The 22236-nt window shown below is 46.0% G+C and overlaps 1 protein-coding gene across 4 annotated transcripts in view; it reads left to right on the top strand.

The window, feature by feature from the left end:
• The window catches only part of LOC147109470 (uncharacterized), a 196005-nt gene that overhangs the window by 21994 nt on the left and 151775 nt on the right, over window positions 1-22236 (top strand). For all 4 annotated transcript variants that reach the window (XM_086003435.1, XM_086003434.1, XM_086003436.1 and 1 more), the window contains 5 exons: window positions 498-606; window positions 1276-1514; window positions 17944-18108; window positions 18877-18954; window positions 19085-19255. In XM_086003435.1, the coding sequence (XP_085859561.1) occupies window positions 498-606; window positions 1276-1514; window positions 17944-18108; window positions 18877-18954; window positions 19085-19255 (762 nt within the window). The remainder of the gene's footprint in view (window positions 1-497; window positions 607-1275; window positions 1515-17943; window positions 18109-18876; window positions 18955-19084; window positions 19256-22236) is intronic.

Below are 22236 nucleotides of genomic sequence, written 5' to 3'. Positions count from 1 at the left end.
TGCAATCAAACTGTCTCAAAGATACTTAATCTATTCAAATATTTAGACTGTTCACAAGGCTCATAAAATGCAATTTATTTTGGATAATTATGCTTCTTAATGAGGGGATTAAACCTGTTCCTCCCCGATGAACACTTCACTGTCACATTTCAAATGGGGGAAACTATTTTAGTAAAGAAGTGATGACTTCATATTCAATATTGTACACTGTATCTTCAATTTAAAGTAAGTCTGTCGTTCATGGAATCTCTTGGCTCTGCCTCAATATCCTATGAAGGGAGAGAAAATAGAATGAGGTATTACCTACTTAATTTTACGAGATAACATGTCAAGATAACATTTCCATAAAAGACAATTACTGCTACAATCAACTATTTTAGTTAGCAGTGATACATTCTATTTTTTCAGTAGAATTCATAGCTGATGGAATTACAAATAAATTGAAACATGACTTTATTCCTGTAAGATGTTTTTATTACATTGCTTTATTTTTCAAGAACAACATTATACACAAGAGGTGGTCACTGAATGATACCAATCAATCACTACTGCAGCATGAATGGAAGAACTCAAGTCAATCACAGCATTTTGAAGAAACAAGATCAGGTATACCCTAAATTATACTTTTAAAGGATAGTTTACACAGCAGGAAGAATTGTTGTCTTTGTATTATGATGCAACGTATGAACATAAAATGATTGGATAAGATGACATTAAACACATTTTGTAATAAATATTTGGACTTTTAGTGCACTCTCAATTTTCAATCATGTATTATTGCATTAATTTAATAATGGACCTAGGATGAAAGTCTTTCCATTCTGCCAGCTTAAATTTGTTATGTAACGACGAGTTTAGGCACTTTCAGTTGAATTCTTCTGAATGTGCCAAAAAAGAGATGGATGGGTGGGGGAAGGGTTGCGAGAGGCCTGGGCACAGTAGATCTGGTCATTGCTGTTTATGGGATCTTGCTGTGCACAAATTGGCTGCCATGTTTGCCTATACTTCAAAAGTACTTAACTGACGGCAAAATACGTTGCGATGTCCCGAGGCCATGTAAGGTGCGATATAAATGCAAGTTATTTATGCTTTTCTTACTTTGTGCTTTTTTTTCTTTTTCTCTCGTGATATTTAAACAATGTATACATGTAGTTTATTAGATGGTTAAAATACTTCTATTTCTACAGAAAAGCCAAATGGAATGTATTGCAAAAAGGAATATGTATTAAGTAATGTATCACAAGATTTTCCTTCAATATGTATTGCCTCTGGTAGGTTCACAGACTGTCAACAGGATCCCTCGTCCAGGTTCAATTGTGAGCCAAAGGAAGGCATTCTTTGAATCTCATCTAAAGTTACCAGTCCCAGGTACGAAGGACCCAGCAAAGCATGGTAGAATCACAGGTGCACTGAAGCTCTGCAATCCAGATCCAGCTGGCAGTCGCATTGTGGATCGTGTCCATAGACCACGTCATTTTTCAAAGGATGATAATGCAAATATCGTAGAAGCTAAGGTAATATTTTTTGCCTATAATGCGGCCGCTTGTATAAAATACGTACTTTATTAAAAATTTCTCTTTACAGACCTGATATTAGAGGTGCAAGGATCTAGCTTCTAATGTATCTTTGTGCTGCTTTAGAGTTAGTGTATCTTTTAATTGTTCATTAGAATGTAGTTTTAGACTGTCATAATTATAATCTGCTCTAAGAAAAGCCTATACTTCACAAAATGACTTCCTCCAGATTTAGGTGGAATACACATTGGTGGTTTTTCATAGACATACGAATAGCAGCTGATTCCTGTGGTATAATAAACACGGGCACCCTACTATTTGAACAATGTAGCAAAGCCTCCAATTGTAGACTAGCTGGTTTTCAGGAACAATTTGTACATGAGTTGTTGCTATATAAGGCATAAATAACAGGTCATGCTGCAGTTAATCCATTATTGGATTAACAGATGCAAATTAACATTTTGATGCATTTAATTAACCAAGTAGTATGATTCTTTATGATGAACTCCAAACAAGATTTTGAAAATAGTATCAAGTATAGCATAATTAGATATTGCGTAAACTTTTGTTACAGCTCTATAATAGTTCTAAGGAACGCAGTGGGGAAAAAATTACACAGATGTTTTATTCATTAAGTTTGGGAATCTGTGGACATGGAAATGGATGTCAAGTGGAGGGAGAAAGAAACAACCCTATTTATAATTTAAAAAAAATAATTTTCAGTGTGAACAAGACACAAATATTTTTCTCCACATTGCCATTGAACAAAAATGCATCTGTTGGAACAGAGGCTGTACAATATTACAATATGCTGACTTTTTAAATCCTGAACTGTCGATATCAATGTAGTATTCAGAAGGTTCTTTGACAAATTTCTATTTGATAGGTTGTTACTTAGGTGCAAGTTTTATTATCCATAATGGTATGATAATGTAATGGTTATGGTGCGATGGTAGCAATCCAGAAGTCATGAGTTCAAATCTGGTTATTAATGGGGATGCAGGAGGAGAAAAATGGCAATGTAAAACCCAACTAGTTCACTGACCTACCCAGTCTAGCCTATATGTGAAAACTATTGCACACTATGTGGTTGACTCTTAGTGCCTTCTCAGTTGTGCAAACTATTGCTTCTCAGTTGTGCAAACTATTGCTATGAAGCACAATTCAGGGCAACCTGTCAGCATCGGCCCATATCCTGAGGTCAAAATTATAAACAAATTGTCTAAAATGAAGTTCGTGTGAAATAGCCTAGAGTTTTTATTGCAGAAAAGTACCAACTAGCAATGGATGAAAACCACCCAAATGTTAAACTCTATATCACACTTCAACAATAACTTGGATTTGATTACTTCTTTTTCTGGATGTATAAATCTCGAAAGGAAAATTCTCTATAATTAGACATACTGGAGGGAATTTTAACCCGCCCGCCAGGTACTGATTCCTGCTGAGTTCGGATGGAAGTCCGATCTTCTATATTAAAATGATGTTCATGAGCTAAAATCTGAGCTCCCACTTGCCGCTTGCCCCAGCCCCGCCATTGCACCACTCCAGTCTCCCGTTAAAATCAACCTCATTGTTTCACCATTCATTTTTGTCTCTTCATAGTATGTTGAGTTTACTTTTAACGCATCAAGTACAACTCCAGGTAAATTTAATGATTGTTACTATTTTAATAAATAGTTTTATTAAATATGTACACATATACACAATCAGTTGAGCAAAGTGTGTTTTGAGGACCCAGTGCCACAGTTAGTTGAAGTTTACACTTACTAATAAATTAATGCTAATAGAATCCATGATCACAATGGGCAGCCTGGGCTGTTTATTGTATAGAAAGTTTTACACTATTCAAAAAGTAGATGTATACAAATACTATCGTCACATTAGATACTAAAGATAATACTATAGTTGCCCTAAAATAGGCAACAAAATCAACAATCAAAACAATTCAAATTGTGCATTACTTAAGAACACTATGGCCCAGAAATTCCATTCGCAGGCCTCCCATAAGCGAAGGGCTGCGATCTGGAAAAATCTGCGACTAGACCGGAGGGCTCCCAGGAGGCGCAGAGTTCCATTGCTGGGCCTCTTCAAACTGCTGGTGCGCAGGGCCCCTGTACCCCAGAGACACAGGCGGTTTGCAGTGTCCCTGGGATCACGTGGGCCATGGGGAGCCAATCAGAGAAGGAAATCTCCCTTCATACATTTGACAGGAAGACCTGTCAAATATATGAATAGAGATCACCCCCAAAAATAGTAAAACTTTAATAATTTTTTTTTTTTAAATCACATTTTTAAAATGACTTTAAATTACATAAATTAAGTATTTTAAACAAAAATTTTATTTTTTGAAAAAAATAATTAAACTTTTTAACAGGGCTAAAAATAAACTTACCTTTCTTTAAAGTATTTTAAAATGATAAATCAGTGGGAAAATAAAAAAAAAAACACTTTTTTCAACTCTTATCCTGGTAAAAGCAGGCCTTACGCCTACTTTTCCAGGCGCAAGGATTGTAAGTGTTTTCTGCTGGCGGAGGGTCTCCAAAAATGGAACTCTCCCCCCGCAGAGGCCCTGCTTCAGGGCAGCCGGAGGATCTGTCAAGAGCTTTCTTGACAGATCGGAAATGCCGGTTTCCAGCGCATGCGTAGTAGTGCATGCCTAAAACCGGCATTTCCGTTGGCCCTACGGGTGAGTACACAGCGTGTACACACTCGTAGGGAACGGAATGTCTGCCTCAATATTTTATAGTGTAATCTATACAATATAGGATGTACTTAATATCTTTTATACAAGCCCATGCAGCTTACCAAAGAAGAAAGCACGCATGCTGATGTTGCTGTTTCTTTTTTAAAATAATTTTTTAATCATTTTAAATAAAAAGTTATTTTACTCTTTTAGATCCCCACATCATTGCAGTATTCTCTGACTGACATTGTGAGCAACCTAAATGATCTCTCATCGTTCTGTGATTGAAACAGCTATTGGAATGTGTGTCAGAGTGTTCCTGATTTCTGTTTGGTGAATCTCCCATACCATGGCATAGGCCAATTTACTGCAACACAATTCTGCTTTGAAATATCTGTCACTTATTAAAGATCTTGTACACTAATGTTGCTCATGTGCCCTAAATTGACAATTGTTTCTCTTTGGTACAGACAGCAAAAAATAATTTGTTTTTCCTTGTAGATGTAGAGAAACTGCCAAATTTTCAGTAAAACTCCATAAGTATATTGCTGCTTTATCTGGAAATCATGTCCATGGATAAGTCACACCAATCAAATGCTTATATAATACTGCAGTTTGAATTGATTATTTATGTATACCTAACGTGATTTGAAAGGTAGAGTGTAACTTATATTCAACTGCTGCAATCAATTTGGATCAAATATTTATTGCCATCCAACAACTAGCAGTAGTAGTCGAGAAAACAACTAGCTTGGGAGGAACATGTGACTTTGGACCTATGGGCCTAGAAATTCAGTATAGCCACGTTTGGGGCGCTACAGCATGGCGTTCGCTAACTTTTGCGCTCGGCGCAACTTAGCGCCACCTTCGCCGATATTCAGTTGCATCGCCCCAAGAGGTTGCTGCTGCACTAAAGCAGGCGATGCACGACTATCATTAGGCGCTAAGCTGGCGATCCGGGGCGCAAACACTGAAGGCGGGCACAGCGCAGGTGCTGCGAGTTGCTCATTGAGGGCAGACAGCCAGGCGCCGGTCAGCACTTAAAGGGGGAGGGTGGAATTGCTTGGCTGCCACGCCCTGCACACTGCAGCCCTAAGGCAAGGCCTGAACACTGCTTCTGGAACAGCTCCACGCCCAGGAGAATGGAGAAGGCCAGGGAGAGAGCGCAGCGCTTCGGCGAGGGTGACCTGAGGCTGCTGGTTGGCGCAGTGGACCACAGGCGCCATATCCTCTTCCCTGAGGGTGGCAGGAGGCCGCTGCCTGCCGAATATCGGAAAGCATGGAGGGATGTGGTAAACAGGGTCACGTCCAACAGCGTGGTTGGCAGGACACCAACCCAGTGCCGGAAAAAATTCAACGACCTCACTCGGGTTGTCAGGGTGAGTACCCTTTCCAGTATCCTCCTCATCCCTGCATGTGCACCTCACTTTATGGCCAAATGGGTCTGAAAGCCCTAATGGCCAGCCCTCATCCAGCAGCTATGGGACTGTCATGAAAAGCACTTGCGCATTCAGGACATTAGACACTGTCAGGGCTATTCGACCATGGGAGGCAGTGCGGGCAAGATCAGGGCTTGACACTGTCAGGGCTAATCGACCATGGGAGGCAGTGCGGGCAAGATCAGTGCTTGACACTGTACTTAGAGGCTGTCCTTTCTCTTGCAGGCCAAGCTGGCGCATAACAGAAGACAACAGCAACAGACCGGGGGAGGCCGTCCTGACCTGAAACAGCTGAGCGACCTCGAGCAGCGAGTGGAGCGGATCATGGCAGGCCGGCTGAGTGGCCCCATCGCCACTGGAGATGCTGACCTCTCCCTTTCCACTTGCGCCTCACACCAGCATCCTTTGCCACTATCGAACCAATGCAGTGCACAGCAGCACTCATGCCTCCCTCGCTGCCACTCTAAAGCAACTCTTGTGCCTCCCTGCTTTCAGATGGTGACTCGCCAGGTGAGGAGGCGGCCCCTCAAGCTGGCACTGTGTCCAAGTCAGACATAGAGGAGGAGGAAGAGGAAGCCAGCCCATCAGGGACACCCTCAGCCGAGGCAGCCCATGGCCATGATGGTGACATGTCTTCCCTGGAGGGGAGCAGGGGGGAAGGGTCGGAGGATAGTGAAGCTCCGGGGACCAGTGGGCTGCAGCAATGCGGGAGGGGTGGGGAGTCTCAGCGGCCTTCTCCCCGGAGGGTGAGTGCAGCCTCCAGTCCTGCTACGGTGAGCGCAGAGGAGGTGCGGCTCCTAGCGGAAATGGGCGCCCAAGCTGAGCGCAGGCACACTGAGCTCATGGCTGCAGTGGCAAGGATGCCTGACTCCATAGAGTCACTGGCAAGGAGTGTGCAGGAATTCGGGGCAGCACAGGCCAGGAGTCTGCAGGACGTTGCGGCAGCACAGGCCAGGAGTCTGCAACAATTCAGTGCAGCACAGGCCAGGAGTCTGCAGGACGTCGCGGCAGCACAGGCTAGGAGTCAGCAGGACTTTGCTGCTTCACAGGCGGCTTCTAGCCAAGTGCTCAGTCGTGCCGTGCATTGACTGGCTGCTGTCATGCAGACACAGACCAGGGCCACACGGGCACTAACTGCTGCCACACTCGCTGGATCGGCCAGGCATCGCCGGGGCACTCGCCGTGCCGCAGCAGCCCAGCAGTCTGTGCCTCAGCAGATTGCTGCGCATGCTGCAGTGCTGGCCTGTGCGCGTGCCAATATATCAGCCGACCAGGGAGTGCCTGTGATCTGTCAGGTTGGCAGCATTCCTACAGCCAACACTGTCACTCTGCCATTGCAGCTGCCACCAGCTGTTGGACAGACTGCTGCCGCCCAAGCAGAGTTGGAGCAGTCAGCAGCCGGCCCCTCCAGGCCCAGAGCTGGTCCAGGCTGACCCCCAAGGGCATCTGCCGTCTCACCATCTAACCCTCAGCAGCCTTCCCCCAGCCTTGCTGCAGCCACTGGGGTCCCATTGAGGAGGAGCTGCAGGGCGGGTAGGGGCCAGTCACGGAAGCGAAACGGATCACCCTCGCAGGGGAAAAAGTAGAAGGTGTGGCCAAATGTTTTGTTTTATATATAAAGGCCGAGACTGCTGTATTTGTCTCATATTTAAAGGCCGAGACTGGTATATTTGTTTTACTTGTAAAGGCCGAGACTGGTGTATTTGTGTTTTTTGGGGGGGTTTCTCTCCATTAGTTTGTCATGTGGGAAGGGCACAGAGGTATCACAGTAAAAATTTTCTTAAATTGCACTGTCCATGCTTTCTTTTGGAAGTCCTGGTTGCCCTGCTCGGCTGAGGGCTTGTGGAGCGGTTACATTCATCTTCTGCCATTGACACAAGCCATTCCCTGAGGGGGCCTAGAACCGACTTGCAATAAGCCGCCGACGGGCGGCCCTTGCACTTTCTGCCTCCCTCCTGTGCTGGTCCTCTTCCTCCTCCTCCTCCTCCTCTGGTGGTCCTCCAATGTCTGCTGGCAGTGGCTGAGTCCTGCGGATAGCCAGGTTGTGCAGCATGCAGCACACGACAACGAAATGGGAGACTTGCTCAGGCGAGTGCTGTAGGGCTCCCCCGGAACGATCCAGACAGCGGAACCGTTGCTTCAGCATGCCGATTGTTTGCTCAATGATGTTCCTGGTTGCTTGATGGCTGTCATTGTATCCCTCTTCAGCAGGGGTGCTGGGCGCACGGAGCGGGGTCATCAGCCAGGTGCACAAAGGATAGCCTTTGTCCCCGAGAAGCCATTATCGTGGGTGAGGCTGGGCCTCGAACATGTCTGGCGCAGGATGAAGGCATCGTGGCTGCTGCCTGGAAAGCAGGCATTGACAACTAGGATGAGCTGCCTGTGGTCACACACCAACTGCACGTTGAGCGAATGGTAGCCCTTCCGGTTGCGGTAATCCTAGGCATTCTCTAGAGGTGCCCGCAAAGCCACATGCGTGCAGTCAATGGCGCCCTGCACCATGGGGAAGCCCGCTAATGCTGCAAAGCCCATTGCACGCTCTTGCTGCTTGTCAACGGTCATGGGGAAGGAGATGAACTGACATCTCCTTCTGAAAAGGGCATTGGTCACCTGGCGGATGCAGCAATGTACCGCAAACTGGGAGATGTTGGAAATGTCCCCAGTAGCGGATTGGAAGGAGCCGGTGGCATAGAAGTTGAGAGCCACCATCACTTTCATTGCCACTGACAGAGACGTCCTGCTCCTCAGCTGTGGCTGCAGATCTCCGCGAAGCAGGTGGCAGATCTCAGTGACTACCGCCCTTCTGAATTGCAGCCTCTGAACACACTGCTCCTCAGACATGTTCAGATATGAGAACTGTTGGCGGTATACCCTGGGTGGGTAAGGCCTCCTTTGCCGACACCTGTTGGCCCTTCTCCGTCTGGCCATGACTGGCACTCTCTCACGGTGTCTCTGAGCCCTTTGAATGCAATGGAGAAGCCCAACATTTCCACCCATTGCAGCCCCCATTATATGTTTCCAATCAATGCTATGACAGTGAAATTAAAGACAAGTGCAAAGCTGTGGTCTGAAGCCACAAGTACCTGTGCGAGTGTTGAGCCAAACCAGAAAGCTCTCTACCTTTGTGAGAGCCGGATCTTTGGAGAGAGACAAAAAAGGAGTGGTGCAAAATGGCTGCCATTTATACTGCAGGAGGAGTCCCCTTTAATTGGCACCCCCTGTGCCCCACAGTGACTGGGAACCGTTCCCCTCTACCAGTCGCTAGGGGCGCCAGGCGCACAATAGGCCGGCGCCACTGAATTTCCGGTTCGGGACGCACAAAGGGCGTTGCACCATGAAATTACGTCAGGATCTGCGCGCGCAGCTGAGCGCGTGCAAAGGTTTTGCGCCGCCGCTAAATCTTAACTGAAGTTCGCGAGAGGCGCAGATCGTGCCGCGCCCGGGTGCTAGCCGCTTAGTTCCCCACTTTTCCTCCTCCTAAGGCGCTAGCGGCTGGCGCAAACAACTGAATTTCTAGGCCATGGTTTCCAAAGCTCTCCACCACTGGGGTTTTCCTCACATCATGCCTGGGTCTGTTGTAGACTACTTGGTAGAGATTGATTGCTCTGATTAGTCAACAAATCCATTATCATTGTATCATGCGACTACCAGGATCGTAGAAGGCGAACTAGTTGGACCTTGGTCTTTGGTCATCCAGCAATTCTGATATTCCTATGGTGTATTTACTGAATTGGACTTTTGTTCTGGTATACGCTGACTGTCTCAAAGATCTATTCAGTAATTATTTTTGGCTGAGACCAGGAAATTGATGTGACCAAGGCTGGAAGTGTACAAAAACAGAACCCTAGCAATTTGTGGAATAGGGACTTGGGAAGTAGCATTTTCTTTTCACGATGCTGAAACAATGGGGGGAATTTTATCCTAAAAAAAACGGGTGGGTTGGGGGCATGGGGGGTAGTTAAATTGTTAAAAGTGGGATTCCCGACCTGAACCCACCTCCAATCTGCCCACTTCCGGTTTTAACAGGATGGGGGTGGGTGACCAACCTGCTCCCAGGAGGCGGGATGCCAATTTAAATATTATAAGGCTGGAAGCCTCTTTTTTGACCTCCATTTTGTTTTTAAGTGCATGTGGACGGGTTTTACACAATTTGTAAGACCCGGCAGCTACAGCAAGGTGGGGACTGCTGGATCCAGGACGTAAATGCCTTTGTACCTACCTCCTGGACCCAGGGTTCCTACCTAACCCTACTTAGAAAAAATTAGCGCCCCCCACGGCCGAAATTGAGTGGTAGCACCCCAAGTGGGAAGCGGGGCACGACTGGAAGCGCCCCGCCTCCCTCTTGGGCTGCTAGGGAATATCGCGGCATGATGTGGTGCCACGGCACATCGCCCCGTGGTATTGCAGGCCTTCTTAAAGGGGAGGGGCCTTGTGCAGCGCGACCCGGGGCCCAGCTGGACTACCGGGGATCGGAGTGCCGGCAAAAGAGCCCGGCACTCGAGAAGTGCCGCGCTCATGGAGCACAGCCGGCACTCTGCGGGGCTGCTCAGGAGGCCAGGGACGGCAGCGGAGGCAGATGCTGGCAGGCGACTAGCAACAAAAATAGCCGCCCGGCACCTCGCCTTTAAATAGCGCCGCCTCGGCCGCAGGTAGGCCCCCCTGACCCCGTCGGACATAGCGTCCGGTGGTAAGTCAGGGGGCGCTACCGAAGATCGCGAGCGGGGTGCTAATAGTTACTGCCGCTGCTGAATTTCGCAGGAGGCGTTGGTGGCGCCACGCCCGGGTGCTAGTTGCTTTGCACCCCATTAGTGCCCTCTTAGGGCGCTAACGGGAGGCGCAAAGCAACCGAATTTTCCCCCCCATAAGTCACAAAGCTACTGATGCAAGTAAACAGGTGAAGAAGTGAATTGGGTATATTTGTCAATTGTCACCACTGGTAGTAGTGCCAAATGTCACGGCGGGTTCTGGAAAATCGGGCGGGAAAATCTGATCAATAGATCTCCGCCTATAATACATGACACACACATTTTGTGGAGAGCTGTAAGGTGGATGGGCGACAGCTTCATTACATAAGATCATTGTTAATGTTATGCACATAATCACGTGCAATTTCCCAGGAAGGTACTAATTTTACCTCAATAAATCTGCCTTGCTATGAGATCTTTCGATTTTAAAGCAAGTCAACTTTTAAAGGGGGACCCATGATCTCTGAGTGCTGGAATTTGAAACTGCAATTTGAGCGGAGAATGGTGGTTGAATATTTTCACTACTCTTTTATCCAGGGCTATGTTTCCAGGTTTAGGAATGAGAGTTTGGACTGAGGCATTTTTAGTTATATCACCTACAACATGTTCATTCTAATGAGAATCCCATTACTTTTTGTGTTATTTGGAGGATAAAGAAAAGATAGGCAGGTAAAATTATGCCTGAGGCGACTGCCTTCCCATGATGGTGCCCACCAATAAGTACCTACAGGCAGAAGCACACCTACCTTACCATCTCTGAGGAAAATTGTCTTCACATGTGCTACGCTTAAGAGGCAATGACGAGAGTTGTGCTGTCTCCAAGAAACTGACTTCCAGCCAACCTGCACCATTAGGAATGCCCTGCCAATGGCTGTCAGGTCACCACAGTCCTGAACTCTTATGTTTCCATCTCATTTCAAGGTGCCACAGGTTACATCAGTTAACCTGCAATTCACAGATGTATCCAGCAGGTGATTATTGCATTGTTCATCAAGGCAACAATTTGATAATTTTCCCCATGGACATTTGGCAGAAAAATGGGAAGGCACTATATTTTTTTTCCATATGGCAGGATTCCCCAAAGTCTGGTGCAACATTGATAACACCTATGTGACCCTACATCCGGCACATAATTTGTTTTCCTTCATGAATCATGAGGGATTCCCCTTCACCTTCAAAATAGGATCATGCAATTCATTGCCCACTTCACAGTGCTAGGAATATTTGAGTCACAAAGAAGAGTGTGTGGTTTCCTCCTGGAAGACCAAGACTACCCTCTTGAGCCCTGGCTCATGACATTTCTGAGACAGGAAAGAACAGCAGCAGAATGCAGATACAACAAGGCCCACAGAGTCACCAACATCATCCTTAAACACACACTATGCATTTTGAAGTAGAGCCTAGATAGATTTGGGGTTTCCTACAATTATTGTGTGCTGCATGCTGTACAACTTTGCCATCCAAAGAGGCATAACCACGCAGAAGGTGGAGAATGAAGACACCCAAAAGATTCAAACAAGATGAAGTTGAAGAACTAGGAGAACCACTTTCCGATAGCTAGAGCTAAGTGGCAGGCTCTCATTTTTTAAATTTATTCATTCATGGGCGTTGCTGGCAAAGCCAGCATTTATTACCCATCCCTAATTGCTCTTGAGAAGGTGGTGGGGAACTGCCTTCTTGAACCACTGCAGTCAGTCTGCTGTGCTGTTAAATAGGGAGTTCCAGGATTTTGACCCAGCAACGATGAAGGAACTGCGAAATACATCCATCAGGATGGTGTGTGACTTGGAGGGGAACGTGGAGGTGGCAGGAGTAAGTAAGCTGGCAGGCTGCTGCGTGTCAGTGGGAAATTCTTGGGTTTGAGGTGGTCCTTTGCCTCATTAGACTGGGTCATGAGTTGGCCCTGAAGCTGCTTGTGCCACATCTGCTGCTGTGGTGAAAGCTTGGCCCTGTTCACTTTCTGCACATCTAATGTCATTTGGATTGTGTGGCTGGAAGGCCATGATGTTATATTTCCCGGAGAAGCAGCAACCTCATGTCTACTCTAGCCCTGTCCCTGTTGCTGTGCACTGTCTATGTATCCAATGATGTGTGTAGGAGTAAACCTCTGGGCAGAAATGAGGGCAGTGAAGGCCTACGTAATATCTGTCTGCGATATCCCAACATGTTGAAGCTGGAGAAAAGAGATTCAAGCACAAGGCCTCCTTGCAGCAGTGTGAGCAGTTGTGAAGGTTTGTTAACTGTGCAAAGGACCTCTGCCACAGATCTCCCTGGAGTTGTTGCATGCTCCAGTGTAGAGTGCAGTTGTGCATGATTGCACAGTTGTGTCTAGTGGGCTCATCCACACGATTCATCAAATCTTGCAGGACACTGGTCTTGCCAGGGCTGTAGCGCCAGAAAGTTTGCACCAGCGGTAATGCGGCAGCGCCCGACGAAAATTCGGGTGCGCCGGGCCCAGACGGCGGCGGGCGCTAAAACCCTCCTTTAGCGCCTCAAAACGGGCGTGAACTTGGGTTTCCCGGCGCTAATCCCCCGCTGCGGCACCCGATGCGGTGCGGCAGGCGGGGGAACTGCAGGCCTCCTCCTCCTGTTAAGGAGGAGCTGCCTGCAGCCGACAACTGTCCGGCGGATTGACCCGACATCTGAGCCCGGCACCTCGGGGAAGTGCCGGGCTCGCATGAGACACTGATCAGGGCCGCGGGGGGGGAATGCAGGAGTCCGGGAAGGGAGGTGCGGGCAGGCGGCCGCCGGGAACGCGGCCGGCCGCCGCTCCACCTTTATGCGCCGGCGCACACTGGGGGAAGACTCTGTTGCCAGAGTCTTAGTTGCGCCTGCCACGGGCGAGGCAGGCGCAACTGAATTTCGGCCTGGGGCCGGGTTACCACGGCAACCGGGACGCTGCGCACACCGATGACGTCATCGGTGCCGGCGCAGCGCTACCGGTCTACCGCCGCGGAAGGGCCCCAGGCAATTTAGGAACCGGCGCCAATTGCAGCGCTAGGCCCTCTAGCGCCGCAAAATCGGCGCTAAGGGCACTGAATTTCTAGGCCTCGATCTGCAGGGCTATGGGGAAAGAGCAAGGGCATGGGACTAAAAGGATAGCTCTTTCAAAGAGTCGGTACAGGCATGGTAGGCCGCCTTCTGTGCTGCAAGATTCTATAATTCTATGCTTGGCAGATTACCTAATGTCTGTAGAAAATGTTTAGATAGCATCCTACTTTTCCTCAACCGAGGATTCCCCTCTATCATGGTTGACATGTCCCTCGACCATGTCCGTTCCATTTCCCGTACTTCAGCTCTCACCCCTTCCCCTCCCTCCCAGAACCACGCTAGGGTTCTCCTTGTCCTCACCTTTCACCCCACCAGCCTCCACATTCAATGGATCATCCTCCGCCATTTCTGCCACCTCCAGCGTGATCCCACCACCAAACACATCTTCCCCGGCTTCCCCTTTCAGCATTCCGAAGGGACCGCTCCCTCCGCGACACCCTGGTCCACTCCTCCTATCACCCCCAACACCCTTCCCCTTCCCACGGCACCTTCCCATGCAAGTGCAGGAGATGCAACACCTGTCCTTTTACCGCCTCCCTTTCCGCTGTCCAGGGCCCCAAACACTCCTTCCAGGTGAAACAGCGATTTACTTGTTGTACTTACAATTTAGTATACTGATGATGTGGTCTCCTCTACATTGGGGAGACCAAACGCAGATTGGGTGACCGCTTTGCGGAACACCTCCGTTCAGTCCGTAAGCTTGACCCCGAGCTTCCGGTCACCTGTCACTTTATTTCTCCGCTCCACTTCCACTCTGACCTCTCTGTCCTCAGCCTCTTACACTGTTCCAATGAAGCTTAACGTAAGCTCGAGGAACAGCACCTCATCTTTCGATTAGGCACTTTACAGCCTTCTGGACTCAACATTGAGTTCAACAATTTCAGGCCATAACCTCGGCCCCTATCTTTTTTTCTCCCTTTTTTTTCTCACATGGCAGCTGTTGATTCTGCCATCGTCATTTACACCTCATCTAGAGTCATCTTTTGTTTCTTAACTTGTCCCGTTACCATCTCCTTTTGCCTTGCACCATCATCCCTTTTGTCTTTTAATCTCTCCTGCCTTCCATCCTATCACAGACGTTCTCCCCCCCCCCCCCCAACCCCCCCGCCTCCCCACCTTCCTGTCCCTGCCCCACACTTGCTTAAAAATCTGTTACTTCTTTAACCTTTTCCAGTTCTGATGAAGGGTCATCGACCTGAAATGTTAAATCTGTTTCTCTCTCCACGGATGCTGCCTGACCTGCTGAGTGTTTCCAGCATTTTCTGTTATTTCAGATTTCCAGCATCCGCAGTATTTTGCTATTGTATCCTACTTTTAAGTGTAAGCCTTGTAAGGTTGGGCTCACATAGAGCTGCAGCTGAAGTTAGATGTAAGCAGGTTCTTGCTCCTTTTTATGCTTCTTTGCTTGCACTAGTATCTGCTCCTGCTCACCAGTGTTTTGAGCTTCACCCAGTGAATCCAGCTCATGCTGCCTACCTAAGTTCACTAAGGTGGATATACCAGTAGATTTGATGAAGATAGCTACTTTATGATAGAAAGAAAAGAAAGACTTGCATTTATATAGCGTCTTTCACGACCACCGGACGTCTCAAAGCACTTCACAGTCAATGAAGTACTTTTTTGAAGTGGATTCACTGCTGTAATGTGGGACATGTGGCAGCCAATTTGCGCACAGCAAGGTTCCACAAACAGCAATGTGATAATGACCAGATAATCTGTTTTTGTTATGTTGGTTGAGGGATAAATATTGGCCAGGACACCGGGGATAACTCCCCTGCTCTTCTTTGAAATAGTGCTATGGGATCTTTTACGTCTACCTGAGAGAGCAGATGGGGCCTCGGTTCATCCAAAAGACGGCACCTCCCACAGTGCAGCACTCCCTCAGCACTGCACCGGAGTGTCAGCCTAACTTTATGTGCTCAAGTCCCTGGAATGGGACTATGAACCCACAACCTTCTGACTCAGAGGCGAGTGTGCTACCAACTGAGCCACAGCTGACACTGCAAAAAGATAAAGGGCATTGTGTACAATAGTTGAAAGATAGGGCTGTGTTGGCAGTCCTCAACAAGACTATGACCCGAGCAGCACTAGAAGAGTTGCTATGTTTATGGCAGGAACACAGGAGCTTATAACCTATATTATACCATATACCTTGTAAATCAGATGCATTTTATTAAAAATATTTGGTAAACATTGAATTGGGTGAGTTTTAATCAACAACAACAACAACTTGTATTTATATAGAGCCTTTAATGTAGTAAAAAGTCCCAAGGCGCTTCACAGAAGCGTTATCAAACAAAATTTGATACCGAGCCACATAAGGAGATATTAGGGCAGATGACCAAAAGCTTGGTTAAAGAGGTAGGTATTAAGGAGCGTCTTAAAGGAGGAAAGAGAGGCGGAGAGGTTTAGAGAGGGAATTCCGGAGCAGAAAGCACGGCCGCCAATGGTGGAGTGATTAAAATCGGGGATGCTCAAGAGGCCAGAGTTAGAGGAGCACAGATATCTCGGAGGGTTGTAGGGCTGGAGGAGGTTACCGAGATAGGGAGGGGCGAGGCCCTGGAGGGGTTTGAAAAGGAGGTGAGAATTTTAAAATCGAAGCGTTTCTTAACCAGGAGCCAATGTAGGTCAGCAAGCACAGGGATGATGGGTGAACGGGACTTGGTGCGAGTCAGGACACGGGCAGCTGAGTTTTGGATGATCTCAAGTTTACAGAAGGTAGAAAGTAGGAGGATGACCAGGAGTGCGTTAGAATAGTCAAGTCTAGAGACAAAAAAGGCATGGATGAGGGTTTCAGCAGCAGATGAGCTGAGGTGGGGCGGAGACAGGCGATGTTATAGAGGTGGAAATAGGCGGTCTTAGTTATGGTGCGGATATGTGGTTGGAAGCTCATAGCGGGGTTTAGAATCATGTGTAATTATTGAAATACTTAATGGAAAATAACACATTGGTTCAAACACTTAAAATTGTACTAATTAAATTGAATTCACCCAAATTGTGTTGTGTTATCAGTGTTTAATGTTAGAATTTATCACTAAAGATTGTAACTGGGAAATTTTTTGCATTCCACTAATTAATTGGTGCCTAATTACAAGCATTACCAACAATAATCTGATGTTTTAAAATAATGCACCCATACATATTAAAATGTACATTCTGCTAGCTTATTTTATTTGTAGGTTAGCATCTGAAGAAATTATGCCATGTATGTTTTGACTCCCAAAGAAATATGTTTCTCCTGCTGTAAGATAAAATATAAATAATAATGTAAATTGCAAAACCTAGGCCATAGCAAATAGTTCAAACTCTATAAAATGGATATTGTTTAATCTTTCCTTTGACCGCCAGAAAAGGGAAGAGCAGCAAGGCATTAAGATGATTCCTCTCTGACACTGTACATGGCTAAAGATCAAAGGTTACAGATTTGGCTGATTTTAGAGAGCATTTTAATGTTCAGCCAGATTCCTAGATGAAGAACCAGTGGAAGAGATCTGAAAGAAAGGATAAAATTACTCCCTTGAACTGCCCCTTTTATAAGGTCATGCAGCAATAGTTGTCTGGATTTTGTGGTAGGAATAACGGTGAGGCTATGAGCGCTCAGCATTATTAAAGAGTAAATTGGGCAGCAACTTCCGGCGTCCGTGCATGCACAGTTAAACGCGGAAATCAAAAGCTGTCTGAGTTGCTCTGCTCCTCCACAAGCTTCGTTACACCAGCACGTCGCTGAGAGATTTGGCATGAAGTTGCTGTACTTACCCACGAGATACCCAATAATATGCCAGAAAAAGTTGGGGCTTGTCCATCCAAGTGCAAGTGAATTTTTAACAACGTGCTACGTCTTAATTACTACCGAACCCCCTCTCTGGCACTGATTTTTTTTTTTTTACAAGTGTGGAGTTTCACTTCTTCAGATTTTAATTATGGTTGGAAATTTAAAAAAAATTAAAATTAAAATAATGTTTTTAACTTTTTCTTTCTGTCTCTTTTATTTCTCTCTCTTAATCCCATTTTTCTTTCCTTCTCTTTATTTCACTTTCTGTACATGATTTTACATCTAACTTACAGTTCTTGTGTGCCTCAGTAAGGATTTTTCAATCTGATTGGTTGAAGAGACATGCTGTTGCTTGTCCTCTTCACACAGGCCCCAGATCCCCTGTAGAGGGCACCGCACTGTATTAGGACTCCCGATGACAGTAAGTTGCCGTGCAAAAGCCTACGAAAAGTCTGTGGGCAGCTGTAAGGATAATGAACGGCCAGCGTTGTTCATTCGCCGCTGACCGCAAAATCTGGGGCATTGATGTGGAATAACAGTTTTATTCCCTGTAAGTTACTTAACTCAATGTAAAGCTTCAGAGCTTTATTCAAATTTGGAGGGTCAAAATAGATCATAGCTTTTGCAGGCTATTCATATTCTGACTAATAGAATTTATGTAATCTTGTATTTTGTCGCTGTCATCTATGTAAAGCATTAAAATAGAATACAGTTTATAATTTATTTCTACTTTTAGCCAGGGAAAGAGTGCAACAGATTTAGTCCTATTCAGAAGCACTCTGCCATAGAGAAAGGAAGACAACTGATTGGTCTCTACCAGGCCATTTGTGAGAAGGTTAAGCAGTCACCATACGATTCAAAGGGAGCAATTTCTATGGAAGAAGTAACTGTACCTCACAAGGTAAGGTGATCAGAAAATAATTCAGTTTCTTTGTGGATGTGATGTATAAAGAATATTACCAATGCATAACTATTGTTTAATTTGCTACATATATAAACTATAGACCCCAAAAGGCTATTTGATGTTCGTGAATGCCATCGGCTCCATTTTTGTCTACAGTTCTAAATGGTTAAGAACAAAACTAATCCTGCCAGACTGGTAAAGTGTAACTAGCACTCAAATTTCCTGGATCAAGCCATTTGCATAATTATTCACAAACTGAAGAACAGATTTGGGACACAAGTAGTGAGGGCAGAAAATTGCATTGAACTGAAATCTACAGGGATGGGCAATTGAAAGTCACAATATAAGTGACAAAAATTTTGAAAATTGCTAGAAAAGCTCAAAAGGAATCTCAAAGTATTGGCAACCTTTGGCAAGTCTGAAGGGGAAAGTGATTGAGAAGTGACAGGCAAGTGTGAAAGAAAAGGAATCCCATGTACAGAAATGAATCTGCAGGCAAGTGACAGGGCAGCTCAGCACCCAACCTCTGATGGCTGTTAAAGTGGTGGGGTTGTTTGAGGTAATTGTGAAGAGGGTCACCTTCTACGCCACTTCAGGTACCACCCCATGAGTCTACACGGCAGCTTGCCTGGAAGGAGATGGAGGCAGGCTCAAAACCATAGCTGGCCGGTACTGTCACTGGCTATGCCAGCCCTATGGTATTTACACGTGCCTGAATTTCTAGGCACTGATTTCATATTTCTTTGTTTTTCTCCTTGATTTTAGGAAAATATATCCCAGACACTGCAGAACAGACTGCGATATTTGCTGAGTGAAGAATCAGATGATCAGGAAGAAAAGAAAGTATGTGTCCAAGGTCTTTATATCATTTAACCCAAGTATGTAATTAGTAATGATTACCATTAATCTCACAACAATAAATAAAGACCCAATTTTAAATTCTTCTTGGCTAATGTATCATATTTTATTCTAGGAGAAAATTGCTCAATATTCCTATCTAAAGACGAACCCAAAATGTACTCAGATGTCATCATTTGTTGATGAAGATCCTGGCAAATATCTACAAATATCACACCAAGTTGTATCTAATGAAGAATCTGGATGTATTTGGAAATCTCCCTATCGAAATGTGACACCAACTAAGGTATAAGCTACAGCCAAGGCTTGTAAGTCCAGTTCAATTCACCTGTGTGTGATCATGATAAACAAATTATTGGTCATGCTCTGGTAGATAATGATTTTTGCCAGGTCTCTGTTTTGCTCATTGCATGATGAATAGTTTTAAAGCTATCCTGTTCTTTCTAAATCTGATTCTATGCAATAGGTTAGAATGGACTAAATATGCTAGATAAGTAGATCTGGGCTAACCACACAGAGCAGTGCATGCACAGAGCTGGGAGTATCTGCTAAACAAAGTGGCTTGCTATACAGAGTGGCAACGGGAATTTGGTGAGAGTAGGAATTCGGTGCACAGGGGGAAGGAAGTGCTTAAGTAGAAAGACTTTTAAGCAAAATGATGGGACAGCTGAGACCCGTTGCCTGCAATTCCTGTGCCATGTGGGACCTCCAGGACGCTTCATGTGTCCTGGATAACCATGTGTGCAGGAAGTTCCTCCAGTTGCTCGAACTCAAGCTCAGGGTTTCTAAGTTTGAGGAGCAGCTGGAGTCACCTGCAGGGCATACGGGAGGCTGAGAATTTCCCGGAGGTGGCCCAGAAGGTGGTCACCCTGCAGCTACAGGGGGTTCAGGAGAATAGTAAGTGGGTGACCATCCTGCAGGGTAGGAAGAGGCAAGCAGTGCAGGAATCCTCTGGGTGTATGGCACACTCAAGCCGTTATTCAGCGCTGAATACTAGTGAAGGTGACGACACTGTGGGGGAGTGCAGTCTAGAGCGCATCCACAGCACTGTGAGGGAAATGACTGCACGGGGGCACAGCCAAGTTTAGAAATGCAGTGGTCATAGATTATTTGATAGTCAGGGGGATAGACAGGCATTACTGCAACTGCTGCCGTTAGTTCTGCATGGTGTGTTGGCCCCCCCTGGTGCCAGAGTAAAGGGCATCACTGAGAGGGTACAGAACATTTGAGGCGGGGGGGGGGGGGGGGGAGGTGGGTGGGGGAGGTTGAACAGGCAGGAGTCATGGTCAATGTGGGAACCAATGACATGAGAAGGTAAACAGTTGAGGTCCTGCAGTCAGAGCTTCAGGAGCTTTGAAGGAAATTTAAGAGCAGGGCCTCAAAGAGTGCCACACGTGAGTGTGTATAGGAATAGGATAATGAATCAGTCCGTATGCAGCAAGACCTGGACAACATTCAGGCTTGGGCTGATAAGTGGCAAGTAACATTTGTGCCACACAAGTGCCAGGCAATGAATCTACCATCATTGAATCTCCCATCATCAACATCCTGGGGGTCACCATTGACCAGAAATTGAACGAGAGCAGCCACATAAATACTGTGACTACAAGATCATGTCAGAGGCTGGATATTCTGCGTCGAGTGACTCACCTCCTGACTCCCCAAAGCCTTTCCACCATCTACAAGGCACAGTAGGAATGTGATGGATTACTCTCCACTTGCCTGGATGAATGCAGCTCCAACAACATTCAAGAAGCTCGACACCATCCAGGACAAAGTAGTCCGCTTGATTGGCACCCCATCTACCACCTTAAGCATTCACTCCCTCCACCACCGGTGCACCGTATCTACAGTGTGTATCATCTACAAGATGCACTGTAGCAACTCACCAAGGCTTCTTCGATAGCACCTCTCAAACCCACGACTTCTACCTAAAAAGACAAGGGCAGCAAACGCATGGGGACACCACCACCTCCAAGTTCCCCTCCAAGTCACACAGCATCCTGACTTGGAAATATATCGGCATTCCTTCATAGTCGGTGGATCAAAATCCTGGAACTCTGTACTAACAGCACTGCGGGAGTACCTTCACCACATGGACTGCAGCGGTTCAAGAAAGCAGCTCACTGATCATAATATCATCAGGTTTAGAATAGTTATGGAAAAGGACAAGGTACAATCAAACGTAAAAATACTTAACTGGAGGAGCGCAAATAGATGTAAACAGATATGATATAATTGGAATTACGGAGACATGGCTCCAGGGTGACCAAAACTGGGAATTCAACATCCAGGGGTATTCAATATTCAGGAAGGACAGGCAAAAAGGAAATGGAGGTGGGGTAGCATTGCTGGTTAAAGAGGAGACTAACACAATAGTAAGGAAGGATATTAGCTCTGATGATGTGGAATCTGTATGGGTAGAGGTGAGAAATACCAAGGGGCAGAAAACATTAGTGGGAGTTGTATACAGACCCCCAAACAGTAATGCTGAGGTTGGGGATGGTCTTAAACGGGAAATTAGAGACGCGTGCAATAAGGGCACGGCAGTCATCATGGGTGACTTTAAACTGCATATAGATTGGGCTAACCAAATTAGTAACAATACTGTGGAGGAGGAATTCCTAGAGTGTATACAGGATGGTTTCCTGGACCAATATGTCGAGGAACCAACTAGAGATCAGGCCATCTTAGACTGGGTATTATGTAACGAGAAAGGATTAATTAGCAATCTTGTTGTGCGAGGCCCCTTGGGGAGGAACGATCATAATATGATAGAATTCTTCATTAAGATGGAGAGTGAAGTAGTTGACTCAGAGACTAGGGTCCTGGATTTAAATAAAGGAAACTACAATGGTATAAGGCGCAAGTTGGCTAGGATGGATTGGGGAATGTTACTTAAAGGGTTGACGGTGGATAGGCAATGGCAAACATTTAAAGATTGCATGGATGAACTACAGAATTTGTTCATCCCTGTTTGGCATAAAAATAAAACAAAAAAGGTGACTCAACCATGGCTAACAAGGGAAATTAGGGATAGCATAAGATTCAAGGAGAGGACATATGAATTGGCCAGAAAAAGCAGCAAAACTGAGGATTGGGAGCAGTTTAGGATTCAGCAAAGGAGGACAAAGGGATTAATTAAGAGGGGTGAAATAGAATATGAGAGTAAGCTGGCAGGGAACATAAAAACTGACTGTAAAAGCTTCTATAGATATGTGAAGAGAAGAAGATTGGTGAAGTCAAGCGTAGGTCCCTTGCAGTCAG

Source organism: Somniosus microcephalus, chromosome 12, assembly GCF_052327205.1.
Source record: "Somniosus microcephalus isolate GS21.2 chromosome 12, FLI_Smic_1.0, whole genome shotgun sequence".
In the NCBI taxonomy this organism is placed as follows: domain Eukaryota; kingdom Metazoa; phylum Chordata; class Chondrichthyes; order Squaliformes; family Somniosidae; genus Somniosus; species Somniosus microcephalus.
This window is presented reverse-complemented; position numbering and strand designations above follow the sequence as displayed.